This window comes from Acomys minous (genome assembly GCF_964271855.1).
Source record: "Acomys minous genome assembly, chromosome: 10".
Lineage (NCBI taxonomy): Eukaryota > Metazoa > Chordata > Mammalia > Rodentia > Muridae > Acomys > Acomys minous.
Window position 1 is genome coordinate 57342053 of NC_140491.1, and position 21684 is coordinate 57363736.

Consider the following 21684-nt stretch of genomic DNA (forward strand, 5'->3'; position numbering starts at 1 on the left):
ACTCAAATACTAAAGAATATACCTTCTTCTCAGTACCTCATGGAACTTTCTCCAAAATCGGCCCCAAACCAAGTCTCAATAGATAAAAGAAAGTTAAAATAACTCTCTGCCTCCTATCAGACCACCATGGTTTTATTGCAGAATTCTACTAGACTTTCAAAGAAGAGCTGACACCAATACTCCATAAACTATTCCACAAAATAGAAACAGAAAGAACATTGTTCAATTCATTTTATGAGGCCACAGTTGCCCTAATACCCAAACCACATAAAGATTCAACAAAGAAAGAGAATTACAGACAATTGTCAACCAAATCCAGGAATACATCAAAAAGTTCATCCACTATGATCAAGTAGGCTTTATCGCAGAAATGCAGGGATGGTTCAAAATATGATAATTAGTAAATGTAATCCATCATATAAATAAACTGAAAGGAAAACACCCACATGATCATCTCATTTGTTAGCAAAAAATTTTTTGATGAAATCTAACACCACTTCATGATAAAGGTACTGGAGAGATTGAGGATGCCAGGGGAATGCCTAAACATAATAAAGGCAGTTTACAGTAAATCTATAGCCAACATCAAAGTATATGGAGAGAAACTCAAGCAATTCCACTAAAAGGTTGCTCACTCTCTCCATATTTCTTCAGTATAGAACTTGAAGTTTTAGCTACAGCAATAAGACAAGCTAAGGAGCTCAAGAGGATACATACTGTACCCAAAGTATCATATTAGATGATGATATGATAGTATACATAAATGACCCTAAAATTTCCACTAGGAAACTCCTACAATTAAAAAATTCTTTCTGAAAAGTTTCGAGATACAAGATCATCTAAAAAAAAAAAAAAAAAAAAAAAAAAAAAAAAAAAGTAACCCTTCTCTATACATATGACAAACTGACAGAGAAAGAAATCAGGGAATCAACAACACCATTCACATAAGCCTCAAATAATATAAAATACCTTGTGGTAACTCTAACCAAGCAAGTTAAAGACATGTATGACAAAAACTTCAAGGATTTAAAGAAAGAAATTGAAGATTATTAGAAAATGGAAAGATCTCTCATGCTCATGGGTTGGTAAGATTAAAATAATAAAAAATGGCCATGCTACCAAAAGTAATATACAGATTCAATGCAGTCTCTGTAAAAATTCCAACACAATTCTTTGTGTACCTTAAAAGGACAATATTCAACTTCATATGAAAAAACAAAGAAAATAGTTGGACAATAGTAGGACAAGAGGCATCACCCATGTGTGATTTCAAGATCTATAGTAATTAAAATCACATGATGTCGGCACAAAAGCAGACACATCAATTAATGGAATTGAATTGAAGAGGTAGATATAAACCCACACACTTTTGGACACCTAACTTTTGAAAGAGAAGCGAGAGATACATGTCGGGAAAAAGAAAGTATTTTCAATCAATGGTACTAATCTAACTGGATGTCTGAGTGTAAAAGAATGCAAATAGATCCATATCTATCACCCTCAATTCCAAGTGAGTCAAAGACCTCAACATAAATCATATACACTAAAACTGATAGAAAAGAAACTGGGGAATATCTTTGAACGAGTTGGCACAGGAAACAACTTCCTGAACATAACACCAATAATGCAGGCACCAAGGTCAACAATTAACAAATGGAATGTCATGAAACTTAAAAGCTTCTGTAAGGCAAAGCACACTGTCAATCAGACAAAGGAGCAGCATACAGAATGGAAAAATATTTTAATCAATTCCATATCCAACAGATAGCTAATATTCAGAATATATAAAGAACTCAAGAATCTAGACAAACTCTACAATACTATTTAAATCTGGTGAACAGATCTAAACAAAATTCTCAATAGAGGAACCCTAAATGGCTGAGGAACACTTTAAACATGTTCAATATCCTTAGCCATCAGGGAAATGCAGATCTAAAACGACTCTGGGACTCCGTATTACACCTCTCCTAACAGCTAATATGGAGAAAATGGAAGACGCTTCCATTGCTGGTGGGAGTGCAAACTTGTTCAGCTACCATGGAAATAAAAAAGGTGGTTCCTCAGAAAATTGGGAATTGAATCATCTCAAGAGCCACCTATACCACTCCTAAGCATATACTCAAAGAACATTCCATCCTACCACAAAGACACTTGCTCATCCAGGTTTGTAGCATCTTTATTCATAGTAGCCACAAACTGGAAACAACGTAGATGTCTCTCAAATAAAAAATTAATAAAGAAAAGGTGGTATATTTACACAATGAAACATTATTCATTTAAAAACCATGACATCATGAAATTTCCAGGCAAATGGATGGAAGTAGAAAAAAATTACCCTGAATGAGACAACCCAGACCCAACAACTTTGTAAGTACACATTAGGTGTTAAGTAAATAATGTAATCATACTACAACCCAGAGACCCAGAGATGGTAAAGAACAAATAGGGCATTATCAGGGACATGGGGATCTTCCGGGAAGGGGAAATAAAATAGATATTGTGGGTAGACTGGGGGCAGGTAGGGATGGGACTAGGAGGGATCAGGTTGGGGGAGGGAATAGGGGAGAGAAGACAGGGAGAGATATCTGGAGCTAGAGGGCAGATGCGGGTAATGGTGGAACCCAGCGGGGCGGGAAGAGTGTGCCCTGCCAGCACACAGTTTCAATGGTTCGGTCTGCCAGAGGTTAAACTGTCTTCCCAACTTGCTTTCACATGCTTTTTGTTCATGCAAAAATATGCAAGGGCTTAATCCACATCACTCATATTTCACACCAACCCCAAACAGAGTGTCTCTGGAAATGACTCAGCCAATCTGCAATTCAGGATTAACTTCCTGGCTGGTTCTTATCTGTTCATACACCAATGAGTACAACAAATCGTGTGTGGATTTAAAAGTAGGGAAAAGTATGTTTTACCATCCATATCAAAAATTAATTTGTAATGGCAGAATAGATACAAGTTACCAATGCCCAAGTTTACAGGTTGATGATCCGTAAATATCTCATTGTGCCACTTCATTTTCCAATTAATTATTGAAATAAAAATGCAATGCAAATGTGCTGGAATTACTCTGGTGAGGATATCAACTCTTAGCAGAAGAGCCATTACTTAAGAATGAAAGTATTCTTCATTACATGCAAGAATTGAACTACATATGAAATTTTTAATAATGTAACCATTATACTAGATTATTAAATCTAGTTAAATTATTATACTGCTAAATTATCAATGTCATTTTTTTGCCTACTAAATTTACCTGAATTCAGATAATGATAAGTCATGTGTAATATCATCTTTATCTGAAAGTTTTACCTTTAAAAGCACTTGGCAAAAATCAACATCTTTTCATAAAAGGGACGTCAACAGATTAGAGAAGAAATGTGCCTCAGTCGGGTAAAAGCCACTGCAAACTCGTGGCTCACACCACACTCAACAACTGAAGTGTGAGTTTTCCTCTAAGATGGCCACTCCCATCACTCTATTTATCACAGGACTGAAAGCCCTTGTGAAGGCAAAAATCAAAGACACCCTGATAGGAAAGGAAGAAGTGAACCAGCCTGTGTTTGCTGATAACACAATTTTATATTGAAATCTCTGAAATATCTACAAAAACTTGTTAGACCTGGTAATCAAATTAGGTGAAGTCAAAACACATTAACCTAGCGTCTCTGAGTAAGTAACAATCCTCTTAGCTACTAGCTGCTATTCAACAAGGAAATTAAGTGGGGAATCCCATTTATACTAGCAAAATGAACAACATGTAACAAAAATATCTAGAGAAATTGATGGAGGGTCTGCTAAGATGGGTTAGTAGGTAACAGAACTTGCTATACAGGCATAATGACTAGGTTCTAATCCCCAGCAACTATATGAAAAGCCAGGTACAGCCCAGCATATGTCTGAGAGCCCAGCACTGGGGTCAGGGGTGGAGTGCAGAGGCAGATGGTCACTAGCCTAGCTCCAAGTTCAAGAGTCCCTATCTCAGTGGAATGAGAGGAAATATACAACATAACTTCTGATGTCCTTCCTCTAAACTCCATATAAGAACACATATGTGCATGAGCCACAAAAATATACTACACACATGCAATTAAGGAGGTAAAGAACCTGTATACTGAAACTATAAAACTGATGAAATAAATAAAAGAAAAATAGAGATAAAGTAAAGGATATTCTATAATCATGGATGGGAAGAACTGATGCTGTAAAATCACTCTAAGCTATCGAAAGTGTCAATGTAATCTTTACCAAAACCTAAATGGTTTTTAAACATCTTAAATTAACATGATCTTGAATATCCAAAACAAGGTTAAACCAAAGAACAAATCTAAATACATGGCATTCAATTTTCAAACATATTTGATCACCTGGGTTTGTTTTGTTTTTTGTTTTTTGTTTTTTGTTTTTTGTTTTTTAGAGTTGAAGACCAAGCTCACACAGGGCTTTGCACTTACTACACAAACACTCCTCCACTGCTGAGTGTTTCAGACAGACCGACAGTCAGAAGGAGTAGGCACAATAGGGTCACTACAGGCATTGGGAAGATATTATGTATCTAAAAAATAAAAAACTAATAAGGTGAACTTCAAACATCCTTCCATAAATATGGCTAGTAAGCTGTATGATGGATATGCTAATTGGATTAATTTAAGAATGCCATATAATATATATATATATATATATATTACCAATATACTACATTTTACCTAATAAACATATACAGTAGTCTTTAAATGCAAATAATAGTAATGTTTTAAACAAAATAAGATAAAAAATAAAGTGTAATTCTTTATTTAAAGAACCGTTTTGTAAGTGAATCACTTTTCCCTCAGTCTTTTGTTTTTAGAAAAGTTTCCTTACAATAGTACACAGAGTCACTTCTCAAGCTCATTAAAAGGTAATCAGAACTGGAAAATTCATTAATTTCGCCCTTTCATTAACCCCTTTGTGGCCCTTGAAGAGAAGCATTACAACCAGTCACCCAGGCCATGATAGCAGCAAGCAAACTCTCTAAGTGACTTTGGTCTCTTGTGGAGAAGGAAGGGGCCAAAGCTGCCCATGGCCATCAGGGCACCACCGCAGGGTACTGGCTTCCCAGTGTGAACCACAAAGCAACCAGCAGCTCTGTATTCCACCCACTGGCCTTCCAGTCAGGAGGACACTGGCTATGATGCTGAGTGTAAACTTCCAGCATCCGTTTCAGCACTAGAGAGAAGGGCGAGGATAAAATGAACTCCTCAGGTAAATCCCCAGGCACAAAATTGGAAATGTACCCTATTGGGTCACTGCTGAAAACTGGCAGCCACCTCCACCCCTGCCTGGGGCTGCTGTTCAACAGACTCTGGAACAGATCTCAAATAGAATGGTAAACCTCAGATATCTAGAGTGGAAACCCCACTGTTGATAAACACCAACCTCGTCCACCCCAACCCGAGCACGGATAACACGAAAGAATGGGAGGAGGGGAGGCTTTTTTATTTTCTTTAAGGAATGATTTCTTTTTAAAGTTCGAAGTGGTTTCAGAACCAAGATGCAGAAATTAAGCCTCTCCTGGAAGGTTTAAGAGCTGTAGTAAAATGTCTCCTCAGCAAACAGTGGATGTTCGCTCTCAAGCCTCCAGACAGAGCACCGTTTTAAACAGGCACATTTAAATGACCCAGAAAGATGTCTCCTGCAGTGTAAGAGCATCCTGTTCAGTATGGTTGAGACTTTGGATAACAGGGTGATAGGTTCTGAGCAGGGAAGGAACCATTTGCTGCATTTTAATGCAGATAAAGATCACTGGTTTACGCTACCAAGCCACCAGGAAAATAAAATTTTAAAGTCAAGATAAAGGCACATGCACATGCATGACTACACATGCAAACCCCATGGAGTCCGTTTAGGAACATGGAATCCTTTGGTTGTTTTAAATATTCATTTCTTCCTGATATAAGCTATTCACTGGATTCACCTGGAAACCGTGCCACAAGTGATACCTGGTAGAAAACAACATACAGCTAGGAAAAGTTTCAAGGGCAGAGCCACAGAATCTATTTTTATCCTAGAGAGAACCAATTTCTCCCTGGCAACTCAGCAGCCCGGGAGGTACAGGTCACCTTTCCTCTGTAACCCCTCACACCCAAGCTACTGCTGACTGATCGCTGTCTAAAATAAAATAAATAGGGGAGTGAGGAAAAGAAACACATGATCAGTATTCTGGGCAAACGTTAGGTGTCCTACCTACCCGCCCCTTTAGGCAACGTTCCCTCTTCTTAATACTGCTGGAGATCACCTCAGCATTCATAATGGTCTACTGAGTTGCCAAGCCAAAGCAGTTCCCCAGCGCGTACTGACCCACCGTTCATGCCACTGTAGACATTCCGGTGATGGGGTGATGAGTCCTCTTGAGCCTGCCGCCGGAGGGTGCCCTCCCTGCTGCCCGCACCGCTGCCTCCACCGCCGCCTACATGTTTGTGATCAGGGCTGCCCCCATAATGCTGTTTAAGATGCTCTGGGCTTGTTCCCCTGGCTCTGGGGAGGTGCTCCAGGCTCCCACTAAGGGCATGTTTCTGAAGATGCTCAGGGCTCCCTCCACTGTGCCTGGCATGTTCTGGGCTGCCCCCTGGCCTGTGCTTCTGGAAATGCTCAGGGCTCCCACTCAACACGTGCTTAGGCAGCATTTCTGGGCTGCTCCCTGGATGAGGGTGCCTCTGTTGCTCTGGGCTGCCCTTGCACAAGGGCTTGTGGTGCTCAGGGCTGGGTCCTTTCAGTGTTTTGGGGTGATCTGCGGTCCCGGAAGCCCTGGGTTTGTGTAGATGTTCAGGGCTGCTGCTCCTATGTTTGGTGTGCTCTGGGCTGCCCTCGCTCCGGGGCTTCTGTAGATGCTCAGGACTGCCCCCACTGGCATGGTGTTTGTGGTGGTCGGGACTGTCAGTGCTGCCTGTACTGGAAGTGCTGCTGCCATCACCCACATCCCGCACATAGGGTGCAGCGGAGGCAGCCAGCTGGCACAGGCTAGCCTGGCTGTCGATGGAGCAGCGGCTGCCGGCACATCCTGCCCCCTTCTCCTCATCCAGCAGCACGCAGAGCTCCTTAAGCTCCATGTTCTCCTTCACCACTTCCTCCTGCTTCGCCTCTAGCTCCTTCAGCTTCTGCAAGTATAAGGCCACTTCCTTGTGCATCACTCCAGCTGTGTAGCGACCCAGTCTCTGCCACTCTCGGGACACTCTTTTGCCTTTCTGTCGGTCATCATCCAGGAAGCAGCACAGGTCCCTTAGCTCCTGATTGTCTTCCTGGAGTTTCTGGTTAATATCCTGAAAAGAGAGACGGAGTTCAAAGGACGCAGACAGAAGAGAGGGTATGGAGCCTAGACCTTCACTATGGAAGGCCCCAGAACTGAAGAATACTTACTGCAGCTCTCCACCTCTAGCTCCAAAAATATTTACATTAAGATCCATAACAGTAACAAAATTACAAATAGGAAGTAGCAACGAAAATAATTTTATGGCTGGGGTCATCACAACTGGAGGAACTGTATTAGAGGGTCTCAGCATTAGGAAGGTTGAGAACCAGGGCATGTCAGGTGAAAGACCACAGAAAGGTGAAAGACTGAAGTTGACCACAATGTTAAGCTATAGGCACTGGTTATGTTCGCTGTGGGATAGTCTACCAGTTACTCTACTCAGTTTTTCACCCCCCAATGTTTAGGAGGAAATAATTATGGGCCTTACAGAAGAACCTGGCCCTCAAGGAGCTTCATTCTGCCAGCAATTGGGAGCAGCCAGTTAATAACAGGAAATAAGTCTGGAGACAAGATAGTGGCCTGGTGACTCACATAGGTAATCCCAGCCACCTGAGGGGCTGAGGCAGGAGAGAGCGTCCCTAGGACTTCAAGGCTAATTTAGGCAGCACAGTGAGTTTCATGACTGTGGAAAAAAAAAGAGAGAGAGAAAGAAGAAAGGAAAAGAGAAGAGAAAAAGGGAAAAGAAAGTTGGTTGTGCCTTGTGACTGGTGATAGGCCCTGACGCAGCATTTCTTTGAAAGAGGTTTTCAGACTGAACAGGGCAAGATCAGCCCAGTCCCCCAGCCACTAGTGAAAAGCACAATGCCCCTAGGGACAATTCAGTCCACTGCGTCCACCCTTACTGCCCATACCCACTGGAAATTCACCCAGACAACTCACACTTACCATAAACCATAGCTAATGCTGTTCTAATACTTCTCCCCAAATTGCCCCTTAGCAAACCTCACCTCCACCTGTTGATTTTTACAGGAATACAGGGTCATTCCCATATCTGCTCCCTCACCTTCCATTTCTGAGCCAAACAAACCTTTAGGACTTGGACCTCCAAAAGTTAACCTTTTTATTCCTGCCTTGGAAGCTGTAATTGCTTCCCACTGCCCATAGAACACAGTGCAAAATCCCTCAAGGCTCACACAGCCCCAAATGCTCTGTCTCTGTCTACTTCAAATGAATAGTGATTCATTTGTTCACTCACAAAGAGTTAGTAGGCATTGATTAGGTACTAGGTACTAGTGCAAATGTCAGGAATACATTCACAAACATCTAAGAGACCCTAGGACCCAGGATCCCACAGCTTTCCCTCTGTTAAAGAGTATCAAAAGGCAAGTCCAGACAGTAGTATCATGTTTGACAAATGCTATGGGAAAACCTGCCCTTCCTCCTGCCATCTGCCCCTACCTTGTCTTCTGTCTTCTGACTTCCCTCACTGACCTCCAGCACACAGTCCTTGCCAGAGGAGTCTTCAAAAACATTTTCTGCATACTGAGCCTGCCCTGAAACACCTTGGGTACCTCCCTTTGCCAGGGAAAACGAATAAATCCCTTTTCTATCGGATTATGCTTATGCATTCCGAGTAGAAAATATCTCCTTCTTACCACTACGAAGTTGACAGCATGAGCACTTCCTCTGAGAAGTATCCTCTAGAACCATTATACCACCATGATGAGATGACTCTCCTACCCAGCATGCAAAGCCTCTGACATGCTTGAGCATTCACCAGACATCACTTCCATCTCCTTTCCCATGTAGAATCATGACTGTATGAGAAGCAGATGTCTGATCTCTGTATATGTGACACATTCATTGTGCTATTCTAAGTACAATGGAAACAACACACATTGTGGACATGTAGATTTTTTACAGCTCTAGGCCTATAGCCCAAAGAAGCTACAGCTGGACCAACTGAGAAAAGATTCTGTGCTGTTTTTAGACAGCCCCTGTTATGATGGCGTGAGTGTGCAGTCGGAGGGGGTAGTTAGCCCTTGATACTGATGCTTTAGAGGAAATCAGAAGTTTTGGGTATTCAAAGAAAATGATACCAAACAAAATCAATCTTGACAAACTTCAAAATGTATCCAACATTTAGCTCCAGCCAAGCATTTGAGATGAAGTTCAAGTTGTGTTGGTCTTCATTGAAAATGAATTTCCACCTGAAAACACTTGAATTTGTCAGTGCTATAGCTGTTCTTAACTTATCTATAACTATATTGCACAGGACAGCTGTTATCATAGGCTTTCCTTAAGAAGTGAAATGGATGCTTTTCTGACATCACAGAGCAGGTGGTCCATTCATACCTCCCAATGACTCCCTCTTCCTATTATTAATGTTCTTAGGAATATTATGTCTTCAGTGTTGATCCATTTTCTTCACCCTCTAACAAAGCCACCAGCTTGAACTAGTAACCTTACGAGCTAGCTTCTTCGAATCTGGCACATTAAGATATAGACTTTCTTTTATTAAAAAGCACTAGATGTCCTTTAAGCATGCCATTTGCTGTCATGATGAATTCTTGTCCCGTGGAATCATACGCCCAAATAAAACTCTTCTTTTTAAGCTACCTTGGTCATGGTGTTTTATCACAGCAACATCAAAGTAGCTAACATAAGAGCAAGTGGTGAAATTAATATAATCAAGGCAACAAAGCTATAGCTACTCATCCTCCGAAGCAGTCCCCACCAGAATTCTAGGCTCATTAGTACAAACAGATGCTTCTTAGATGCTTACAGTGTTAACATTCTAACCAAAATCTCCTGCCACCATGACTTGATGTCCACACATGAGACACAAAGAATATCCACTAAGCCTTTTCTGGACAGTACACATCTGTGTGACCTTGATGAACTCAACTCATTGGTGTCTCTGTGTCTGTGTAATGTTTAACACTCATGAACCCTCATGTATTACTGAAATCCCCACTGAACAGATCAGAAGGTTGAGGATGAAGGGTCAGCAGCTTCCCTAAGCTTATCAAACTGTATAATGGTACTCCCACCTAGTCACTTCAAAATAGATAGATATGATCTTTAAAGACAGGTAACAGAAAGAAGTTGTGGTTTCAATTACCCAACATTTACAGTCTTCAAGAGTATCAAGCCCTCAGAGCACCCACAAAATATATCTATGGTTCATTTAGTCAGGCACACTCATGGCTTACTATGGGATCCAGGGAAGCTCTAGTCCAAACTGATAAACAGAAGCAAGGAAACTGACCTCAAAAAAAAAAAAAAAAAAAAAAAAAAAAAAAAAAAGAGCCTTTAAACCACAGTGCACTTAGGATAGACAAAAAGCCTGATGTCTACCATATCTACCACAAAGGGGGAGCAGAATCTACAACATAAAGTGACCTGTAAGGAGTGAGTGATGTTCTCAGTGCATGTGTGCTGGTACCATGGGCACCGCCATGACAAGGACCCTAATGGTCCCATGGAGGTGGCAAAACCTTCCCCATGCAAGGTTCAGAAGGACGGCAAGACCTTCCTTGGGCCCAAATATGAATGTTGACAGTGTGTGCAGAACTACCTATTGTAGCTTTCACCAGATGTAGGGACCTTGAAGACTGCTCCCATATGGAGATTACTCCTATGGAGATTAGGCAAACTTTCTTCCTTGTTCATATATATATTACACTTACCTCCTTGTTCACCTATATGCAATAACTCTGCCTTCCTGTTCAATTGTATATAAGAAACATGCTGAGCTTGAAGGGTGCCATGGCTCTATTCCTCCACCAGAGTGAGCATATCTCACCTGATCTCAACTTTTCTGTGTGTCTGTGTGTTGCTATCTCCTCCCTTCTCCATCTCCTTGCTGCCCCTAGTTGGGGTTCTGAGGTCCAAGCCATGCAAGAACACCATAGCAACCAGCCTTCATCACCTCTAAACTTGCTAAGGAGGTAGTTCAAAAAGCCTTGTAGTATTGGGGTCATGAATCCAGACCTCAAAGTTGCCTACTTGGGGCAAAGTTGCTCTTAACTGTCCCAAGAGCTATTTCTCCAAATGAGGCTGCAGGAGAGGTGACCACACAGTGTGATGCTCATACTGCTTCTCCCCACCCTCTCCTAGACTTGCACACAGTCGGTGTACCCAATCTGAAAGAACTCCCAAGGTTGTCTTGAATTCTTAATGTTAGTTCTACATCTGGGTGGAATCTTGAAAAAGGTAATTAAAGACTCTGCCAAGGCACAGTGTGTTTCAAACCATGAAAAAAGACTAAACTGGAGCATCACAAAGAGGCTATTGCCAAAACCACCATATTTCCCAGCATCAGCATCCCTGCATACTGTTGTATCTTATTCTCACAACACCTTTAGGAAGTAGATCTTATCATTCACGTTATATCGATAACACAAGGATCTGAGAAACGAATTACACAGGCTTACCTCCCTGATAGGTGAGTGTTCTTAATTCCAACGTACTTCCAAGACCATTTTCCTTCTATTCTAGCCTTCCTCTCATTTCCCCAGGGAGTGTGGCACTTAATAAATACTCCATTAGTAATAAATTAAAATGAGAAGGATTTGACTGTGGGGATGTTCATATCTGCACCTACTCTGGGGAGTGTGTGACACTGGGTTTGGACCTGCGGGAGCCATCTCCACTGGGGCTCACCCATAGGTGAGCCTGGAGCATCTGGTCCTTCACATTTCTCAGTACCCCAGAATCCCAGAGCTGGAGCGCCAGGAGACTGAACAATTTGTGCCTGGAGGAAATTTGGTCCCCGGGGTTCCTAACATTGATTTCGTTTGTGTCTGGCTTCCTATAAACAAAAGCAGAACAATGAGAGGAAGGAATACCAGCAGGCACCAGGCTAGCTGAGAGCAAGAGGAAGTTTGCAGTGCACAGCGGCAGGGCGGTTCCCAGCGGCGGGTCTGCAGCAGCCTGGCTGGCACATTGGAGCTCTCCAAAGGGAAAAGAAAGTTCGTGGGTTTGGGGATAGACCTGGCTCAAAATCAAAGTATCACCAAGGACACTTACGCGGAGCTCTCTACACCTGCCCCCACCCCTGCTTACTAAAATTAATGTGGAATCCAGAGTGAAGAGCACAGGGAAGTAAAGCAACTCCAGGTGACGCCAATCTTATTACAAGAAGAAAATCATGGGAGCCAGTAAAAGACTTGAAGGCAGAAATCACTCTCACCTGCACCCAGCACGGAGTCACACTCACACTGGCCCTTGGTGGGAGGTTGGGGATGAGGGAGGGACCTGAGGCTTCTCTACTCTTCCCAGCAGTGGTGTCCTTTCTTTGCCCTCTGTTCTCCAGAAAGCTAGTGGCGCCAGAGCAGCTACATCCGACCCCTAAAGGTGAAGATGTCCTCGGCTGGCAAGCTCGCTAGTCTTCTCCCATGGGGTACAGTAACCTAATTCCTGAAGCATCGACTTTCTAGGTTTCTTGGGACATTAAAGTCTCCTTGTACTCACCGTGCCCCTTTCTGACTTCTGGCATCCTTGGTTCCTAGTCCCTTAGTCTCAGAAGCATCAGAGAGAAAGCCAGATGCCAAGTCCCCATAAGAAGAAAGGCAAAAGCCTCCAAAGTTTGGAAAACTTTAAAGGGCTGGAGATGGGACCAAGGGGTGCTACTGGGAGGAAGGAGAAGCTCACCTGTTGACGGAGGAGCGAAAGTTTGACTCCCTCCCCATCCCAACCGCGACTCCCAGATCACTGCCCCGCCCAGCCCAGTCTCCTATCTAGGCCCAGTACTCACCTTGAGCCCTCGGATCTCGCCTAGATGCAGCTGCAGGCGGCGGTTGACCTCACGAATGAGGTTGCTGTGGTCCAGCATCGCGCTCACCTTCTCGGCCTCCGCGCGCCTCAGGCTGCGGATCAGCTCCTCCTTGCTCCACTGAAGCAGCTCTTCGTCCGTCACTTTAGACAGATCCTCCACGCCCGTGGCTGCGGACACGCCGACCGGAGCCGAGGGACAACTTTCCGCCGCCGGCGCCGCGCCTCCAGCCGCCTTCGACATGGTATCCGCGCAGCGGCAGGTGCGAGTGGGTGTAAGAGCCAAAGCGACTGGCGAAGGCGCGGGAGCGGCTGGGCGGCCTCCGCCCACACCCCTGTGTGCTCGCAGAGTCAGCGGCACCGCCCGGGGACCGCTGAGTGGGGACGGCGGAGATCGCGTTGCGCGGCCATCCTACCTCTCCATCCACTCGCGCGTACCTGCCGAGCCCCGGGGCCCGACAGCCATCTGCCGGTGGCTGCAGTGGTCCGTCCCAACTCCGCGCAAGTCCATGATGAAGGGCGCCTGGGAGCGGGAGCGGGCGGGGACACCCAGAGGGTGCCTCAATCCCCTGCCCTCTCCTCCGCCCAGATCCAGACAGTCTCCCCCCACGGTCTGTCACACACACGCACACGCCCTTCTCTCCCCCTTGCTCAGCCGGAGGCTCTGATGCTCTTCTAGATGTCCAGGGCTTGCTCAGCACTCGTGAGCGCCGAGCCACTGCCCTTCCCGAAAGCTGGCCGCCGCCGGCTGGCTGCAGCCCTGCCGAGGATCCTAAACTGTTCTAGAAAGGCTTGGGTTTTCAGAGCGCAGCGGAGGAGGGGCGGGAGTTGGGGAGCGGCCGGGAGAAGGGGCTGGTGCCCGGGACGCCTGCATCCCGCAGCGCCTCCAGCAAGGGCTAGACGCAGATGCCGCTCAGCTGCCTCCCGGGACCCAGAACACTTGGTGCTGTGCTGCCAGGGATGGCTGGGGGTGCGGTTCCCAGATCACAGGGGTGCGGGTGGGGCTGGAACCGAGAGCAGGTGCGGAGCAGGAGTCGCCAGGGCCTTGCAAGGCTCGAGCGCGCCACCAAGTGACTGAAGGTGGTCCACTCCCCTCCACCTCCGCAAGTCAGACTCCACTTCCTGAGATGCAGAAGAGGCAGCCTGCTGACCAAAATGAGAGACATTCAGTACTTGGAAGAATTGCAGATGCAAAAATTCGAGATCAAGACCTATGAACAGCTAGCTGAATATGCTTCGGGGAACTGGAGAAGAGGGAAGAAAAACATTACCAGAGGTCACAAAATCTTCAAGCTCAGAAAAACAGGGGACACCCACTCCATCCCTAGGCCTTTGTTTTCTCTAAAAACTCACCACCTCATGAAAAAGCCTCCGTTGGCGGAAGTACTGGACGTTTTAACCATTCAATTGAGAAACGTCAAGGCCTTTAGAAAAAATAACTTCTGCTTCTCCTGGGGCCCAGATTTTCAGATCTGCACACCCGGTGCCCTTGGAAAAGCAAGGTTCTTCCATACACGAGCTGAAGCACCAACCAATACTTACTGAGCTTTCTATTTCTCTGCGTCGGCAGGCTAGGCTGGCCTTTGATGGTCCTATCCGAATGCTCTGGGTTCTATGTTTGGGCTAGCCTCTGGTTAAGCACAGTACAATCCTGTTTGCTGAAAAAATAGATTTTCCTGAAGGATTGGATGCACGAGGCCATGACAATGTAAGGACCAGAAAATTAGAGAATCGTACACTCCATCCCTGAGCTTCTGTCACCATGTAGATCTTGATCGCTGTCCACCAGTGAGGCAGTGTGTATCCTCTTTAAAGCTGCCTCCTCATAAAAGACGAGTTGGGGACTGAGATCATTGCTTTCTAGAGAGCGAAGGAACATGGTACCTCTGCCCCGACCAAGACACCCTCCACCGCACTCTATACAGGCTTCTTTGTTTGGGCCCTTGACCTCTCTCCTCACGCATTCCATGTCCTTCCTCCGATCTTCTCTCTGACACATTGGGCGCTAACTCTTTTCCCCATCAACTGTGGTCAGATTTGCAACCCAAAAATGTCTTCCTTGGCACATGGAGGCACTGTAACCATCAGAGGAAAGGGCTCCTCTCTATTGTCTCAGCAGAGGAAAGGAGCCTGACTGTAAGAGGCCTCTTTCAACATCCTCAGACAGACACCAAGCTGCAGCCAGGCTCCCAGAGCTTTCCACGACTCACCTCAGTACACAGCCATCCCACCCATTCAGACAACTGGTCAAGTCTCTCTCCTGATGTGATAGTCTTGACTATGTATAGTGCAATTTTCTAGATATTTTCCTGTCTCCCAAATGCACAAGAGGTTTTCAAGACAGTGTCTCAGTTTGGGGATAAGAACATGCAAGATAAAAAAAAATCATGAGTATTAATGATTATTAATTGAATTATGATTCTTAAATGAGTTGAGTCACTGGTGGTCAATCCACCGTGGCACTGACAATGCATTTAAGTGCTTCATCGGGGATTCTGCAAAGACAAGCCCACTGGCGAGTGGCTAGGAACAACTTCTTGTCAGAACCTTAGAGCCACCATGGGATTTACTCCTACTCAACAGGAATCCAGTGCTTAGCTTACTCCTCAGGACTCACAACAGACTTAACTTTAGTCTTTTCCATCTTTTTTGCCTTGCGTTCTTTTGCCTTTGTAGGCCCCTTCATAGGCAAGATGCACTTTCAGCAGATGGCACCTCAACTACCAGCCCCTAGTCTTAGACTTCCCAAAACCATGGGAAATAATTGTCTAATGCCGGTGAGTCACCCAAAATAGGCCAACGAAGAAAATGAGTTTTCCCTCTGTGAACCCCTTAGCTCCTTGAACACAGGACCTACTTCCTAAGTTGGAGTAAATACTAAATAAAAAGAGGAGAAAAGAAAGAGAGTTGAAGGGAACAAAATTCCCAGGGACCTTTCTTGGTCCGAGTTCTTTTATTCTTTTTGTTTGGACTGCCTTACAACCTACAACATATACACAAATACTCTTAATTTTGAAAATATTAATTACTGTTTAATATTGTGATATTGGGGAAGTTGGAGACATTTTGCACAGTTGAGACATTTTCAAAATTGTTTAAAATTGGGGGAAATGTGGCTACAATGACTTAGTCTCAAATTTCTGCAAAAATGCATTCAGTTGACAAGGTTTTTTCAGTTTTGTTTTGTTGTTTTTTTATTTTTGCTTATGATATCAAATAAAACCAATCTGCATGGTAAGGTAGGGTAGATCTCACTTTATCTGTGTTGAACAGAGTAACACAGGCAGCCATAGAACATTCTGCCTTGTTTACCAAGAGCCAATTTCCCATGAAACATGCAAAGCAGCATAAATGCATTGCAGTTCACCTTTGAGACCTAAGTTCCGAGTCCAACATTATGTCTTCAGTGCCCATAGACTTTATTTACTAAAAACAAGAGCCAAAATACACCCATTCCCCCAGAAGTTTCTTCTTGCGTGGTTGGTTACAAGGGTAGAAAAGGGAACACACCTCCCCATCCTCAGTCTCACCCAGTCTGGGAAGAGGGAGGAGGCAGTAGGATCACAGAAGCCAGGGCTGGAGCCTCCCAGTCTCCTCCAGCCTCTGTTTCAGCCACTAGAAGCTGGAGGACACAGAAACAGATGAAGCCTACACAGGCTTTCAGAGGAACACAGCCTTCTGATAAACTGATTTTGAACTCTGTAAGATTCGTTTCAGACTTCGGCTTTCTAGGAAAGATTGCATTCCTGTTGTTTTCAGGCAGTAGGTTTATAGCCACAACAGGAAACCAATAGATTGCCACTTAGAACAAAGCATGGCTGTGCTTTCTGTATTGGCTGCTGTCTTTCTGGGGACTCTACAGCTAGTGAATACCACTAATCCCACGCAACTCCCTTCCTTTTTAGAGAGCAAAGGTCTCATTTATCAGCGAATCCTCTAACACATCTGGCAAAGTTAAGCAGCTGTCACAGAAGCCCGGTAGAGGTTGTTGCGCTGTGTCTGAAGCTCAGTCCCCGGCAGTGCCTGTGTGCTGATGTGCAGGCAAGAGAAGCGCAGTAGGAAGGCCGCTTCCTGAAGTGATCTCCGTGTGGGAAAACAACCGAGCACACACAACACCACAGCTACTGCCTTGCCTCCTGGCCCCATCACTTGGAGTAGTTCTGAGAATCTATAACCTCAGGATCAGAGAAAAGAGAGTGCTAAGTGCAGAGCCTACCCAGGAGGTCTGACCTGCAAGGCAAAGTCCCTACCCCACCTGCCCAGTGCTGCTTGTGCTCATCCTACAGCACCTGCAGGAGCGCTTCTGCTCATGCCTCTGAAATGGAGGTGAGGAGCCTTGCAAGTGAAAACACCACACCCAGTCACACATTCTCAGGGAGGGTTGTTTTGTTTTGTGTACAGAAGTCAACTGAGCAAAAGGTATTCCCACTGGATCTGGCTCCTCAGGAAGGAAGTCGACCCTGTTTCTCCAACAGTCCAGGCTCTGAAAGCTGCAGCATCAAGCAAGATGTTTGTGTCAAGTCCCCTCCCCCCAAGTAATTAGACGTTATAAATAGCAGGCTAAAAATGAGGTCCTACTCAGTGCCCTTCAGAACAGACCTCCCTGTCCACCCCTAGGGCTCCATGGCCATCCCTGACAAGTGTTTTCTCATAGTCTCGGCGATCACCTACAGGACATACGGTACTAGCTCTTCTGCAGAGAACAGGGTGGAGACTCAGTCCAAACCCTTGAAGCTGATAACAGGGTGGCTTCTGACGCCCACATTCGCCTGAAGAGGGAGGAGAGGCTTGAGAGCCTCCAAGTGGGCAGCCGGAGGTCCTCTGTGTCACGTGGATTCAACGAGACTGGGTTTGGACACTAGGAAAAGAGCAAATAAAATATGAAAATAAGAGCATACAATAAAATAAATGAAAATTTAAAAAGCAAATAAAAACTAAAAAAGTTTGGACATTGGTGTGAGATAAAATAAAAAATGAGAAAAAGGCTTTGAGGATAGTAGAAATTGAATCTTTTGTCTCTTGCGCTCTGATGAAGAGGCCCACTTGCTGAACAGTGCGTAGTGGCTTGTCTCTTTGGTCTCTCTAGGAGCACCGGCAGACATTTCTAAACCTAGCGTTGTGCCTATCAGCGATGTTCACACAGGAAGCTCCCTGCTTCAGCACCACCATGCAGCTGAGTGATCCCCTCACCTCGGCTTCACAACTTCATAACAGATGCCATCACTGACCAGCACCTCCGAAAACGGACCGGACCTCTTCCTCTTGAATCCACCACATCGTTTCCTTCACAACACACATGCGCAGTTATGTAATTCTATCCTTTTTACCCCCACAGGGTCTCACTGTGTGGCCAGAAATTGCTATGTAGCCCATGACAAAACATGAGCATAGTGGGATTAAAGACAGCTGCCTTCAGGATATGTTAAAGAGGCAGGAGTGCAAGATCAATTCTTACCACTAACAAACTTTTAAAATAATTTATTCAAATTACATCCCGATTATTATCCCCTCACTTGAATCTTCCCGTTCTCACCCTCCCTCCCTCCCTCGTCTGCCCTATTCCCCTCCACTAGACCTCTGACAGAAGAGGACCTTTTCCCCTACCCTCTGAACATAGCCTATCAGATCTCATCCAAATAGCCTGTTTCCCCTTCCTCTGTGTGTCACCAGGCCTCCCCACCAAGGGGAAGTGATTAAATCTGGGTCATGCGTTTATGTCAGAGCTGATCCCTGCCTTCTCCACAACCATTGGCTAGAGCTGAACAGGGGGTCTAGGTTACTGCATGCGTTGTGCTTAGTTGGTTCAACAGTTTGTACAAGCCCCCCTAGGTCCAGATCTGCCTGCCTTGATGGTCTCCTTGTGCTGCTAGAGAGATGGCTCAGCTGTTAAAGGCTAAGCTCACAGCCACTAGCCTTTTATTTTCACTTTAAACTGTGAGTTTCATGGGAGGCACAGCTGCAGAGGACTCCATGGGCAGCTCTTTTAGGATTGAGAGAGGTTTTCTGATGTTGTTGTTTTTGTTTCTTTTCCTTTTCTTTGTTTTTGTTTTTTATTTTGTGGTTTTTGGTTTTTTTGTTTTTGTTTTTTGTTTTGTTTGGTTTGGTTTGGTTTGTGTGTGTGTGTGTGTGTGTGTGTGTGTGTGTGTGTGTGTGTGTGTGTCGTGGTGGTAGTGGTGGTGTTTTTGTTTCTGTTTTGTTTTTTGGGACAGAGTTTCTCTGTGGAATAGATCCCTGGCTGTCCTGGACTCACTTTATAGACAAGGCTGGCCTCCAATTTGCAGAGATCCACCTGCCTCTGCCTCTACAATGATAGAATTAAAGGTGTGCGCCACTACGCCCAGCTGGATTGAGAGTATTTAACATTCACTGGTGAGCATAGGGAGCCCCTAGCAGTGGTATGTTTCATAATACAGATTCTCTCTAAGAACTTGCATGCCACTGGTAAGAGGTGAGCTCTGCAAATATCTATTAGAAGGCTACTTATTTTCTTTTTCTTTTAATATTTACTTACTTATATTTTATGGTTGTAAGTGTTTCCCTGCATGTATGTATGTTAACCTTAGGTATGCCTAGTGCCTGCGAATACCAGAAATGAGCCTCAGTTTTCTTAAAACTGGCATTACAGATGGTTATGGGCCTCTATGTGACCATTAGAGACCAAATCACTGTTCTCTATAAGAGCAGTAAGTGTTCTTAAATGCTGAGCCATCTCTTCAGACCCTATTTTTAGTTATGTGTAAAGGGGTATGTGAAAGTACATGCACATGCCCACAGAGTTCAAAAGAGGGAACTAAATGAGCACCCGATGCCCAGGAGCTCGAGTTATAGACAGCTATGAGCTGTCTAATTTGGGTGCTAAAAATTAAACTCTGATCCTTGGCGTGAGCAGCAAGTGCTCATAACCATCAAGCCATCTCCATAGCCCATGGAAGGCTATTTCTGGAGCACCCGTAAATCAACTGTTTGGACCCTGGCCTACCTGTCTCATCTGATGTGTTGTTGTTGTTGTTGATGTTGTTGTTCTTTCTTTTCTTCTTCTTCTTCTTCTTCTTCTTCTTCTTCTTCTTCTTTTTCTTTTTCTTCTTCTTCCATGAACAACAGGAGTCATGACAACTCCTTTTTTATATATAGACTCCTTTCTGAGTCTTTGGAATGACTAAGAAAGTCCCATGAGTCCTATTTTCATCTATCTGTACCATTTGTCTATCCACTATAGGTATAGGGAAGATTCTAAGGCTAATATTGCCTTCGTAATACTGTGAGTTACCATTCTTTAAAAAAAAAAAAAAAGGTAAGATAGAGTCCATTTGAGTCTTGGGAGGAATGGATATTTAGGGAAGCTAAGGAATTCAGTGTTCTGGGACTTTTACTGTAATTTCTTTAGGAGCAATAACAATATGCTTTTGGGGGATGTAAACAACTGTAAGTCTGTGAGACACTGGACTTTCTGAGGAGAACGAAATGAGTGAGAAAAAAAGCCCTCTTAAATACTCCTGGCAACAAATGAGGAACAGTGTTGGAAATGACAGCAATAGGGAGTAGGGACCCCAGGCACCCAGAGATTTCACTTGTGGGAGAGTAGAAAGGGACCAAAGGACCAGAGAGGGGAGCTTCATTCTGTGTCATTACTAGGTCCCCTAAGACACACAGCATTAGGCCAGAAGCATTAGGCATTCAGGCACTCCACCTGCATCGCAGGATGACTGAAGAGGCACCTGCCTTTTAACAAGTTCCCCATGTGATATGTAAGCACACCAGAGTCTATGAGGTGCTAACACAAACCAGAGTCAAATAGAAGCCAACTCTTATAATCTAACATGTTCCTTTCTAGAGGGAACTCTTTTGTGGAGTGGTCAAGCCTCCATTGCATCCAAGCATGTATGAGGTGGGAAACAAGTCTCATCCTGCTTTCATTTGTCAAAAAGAGTGAAAGCTCACTTGAGGCCTAAGAATGCCCACTGTATTTTTTCCTGTTCCTAACAGGTCACAGCCTTGTGACTTAGAACTGAACCTTTGGGAAAGCAGTGACATGTCTGAAGCATTTTTTTGAGATCTGTTCTACCATTTTCTTTTAAACATTCTCTGCCTAGAACGCTCACCCACCCTCCTTGGGTGATATGTCAATGTGAGGCTCACCATTGCTTAGACAACTGTTCAGAAATCTCTTACTAATGCTCATAAATATAATGTGCTGTTCTTCTAAGGTGGTTATTTCTGGTTCAATGTGTAGATAACGATGTTGCTTTCATTTGCATTCAGTGCCCCAGAGGGAAGCTTTTGTAAAAGTTCAAGAAATCATAAAGTCAATTTGAGTAGTGGGAAACACAAAAAAAACAAAACATGCTTCTCTAGTTCAATGCCTTTCATCTTCTCCCTAGGGCACACAGAATGCTCAACTGCATGATAATATTCCTGCAATTTGTTCAGTACTGGCTGAGGATGAGAACCATATTGGGTACTAAAAACATAACCTTTCATTTAGCCTCTGTCACAGAGGTCCCTGTAAAGTACCATGTTGGCCTGAATAAAATTTGAGTATTAATTTCAGCAAATCACTGAACAAAATGGCCATGTTGTACATGTGCTATGTGTGCGTGTTTGTGTATCTAGAGATAATATGTGTCCATGTCCTATCAGTGTGCATTTGAAAGTGTATGGATTCTCATCTCTACATCTATTAG

General features: G+C 44.3%; 1 protein-coding gene across 6 annotated transcripts in view; it reads right to left on the reverse strand.

Annotated features, from left to right (window-relative positions):
• The window catches only part of CCDC85A (coiled-coil domain containing 85A), a 212659-nt gene extending 198654 nt beyond the window's left edge, over positions 1 to 14005 (reverse strand). The window contains exons 1-2 of one of the 6 annotated variants that reach the window (XM_084797822.1): positions 12987 to 14005; positions 6341 to 7295 (exon numbers count right to left, since the gene is read on the reverse strand). In XM_084797822.1, the coding sequence (XP_084653948.1) occupies positions 6341 to 7295; positions 12987 to 13247 (1216 nt within the window). In that variant the 5' untranslated portion in view covers positions 13248 to 14005. The remainder of the gene's footprint in view (positions 1 to 6340; positions 7296 to 12986) is intronic. The other 5 variants (XM_084797823.1, XM_084797824.1, XM_084797825.1 and 2 more) reach the window with 5 other exon arrangements.
• Between the last annotated feature and the right edge of the window lie 7679 nt (positions 14006 to 21684).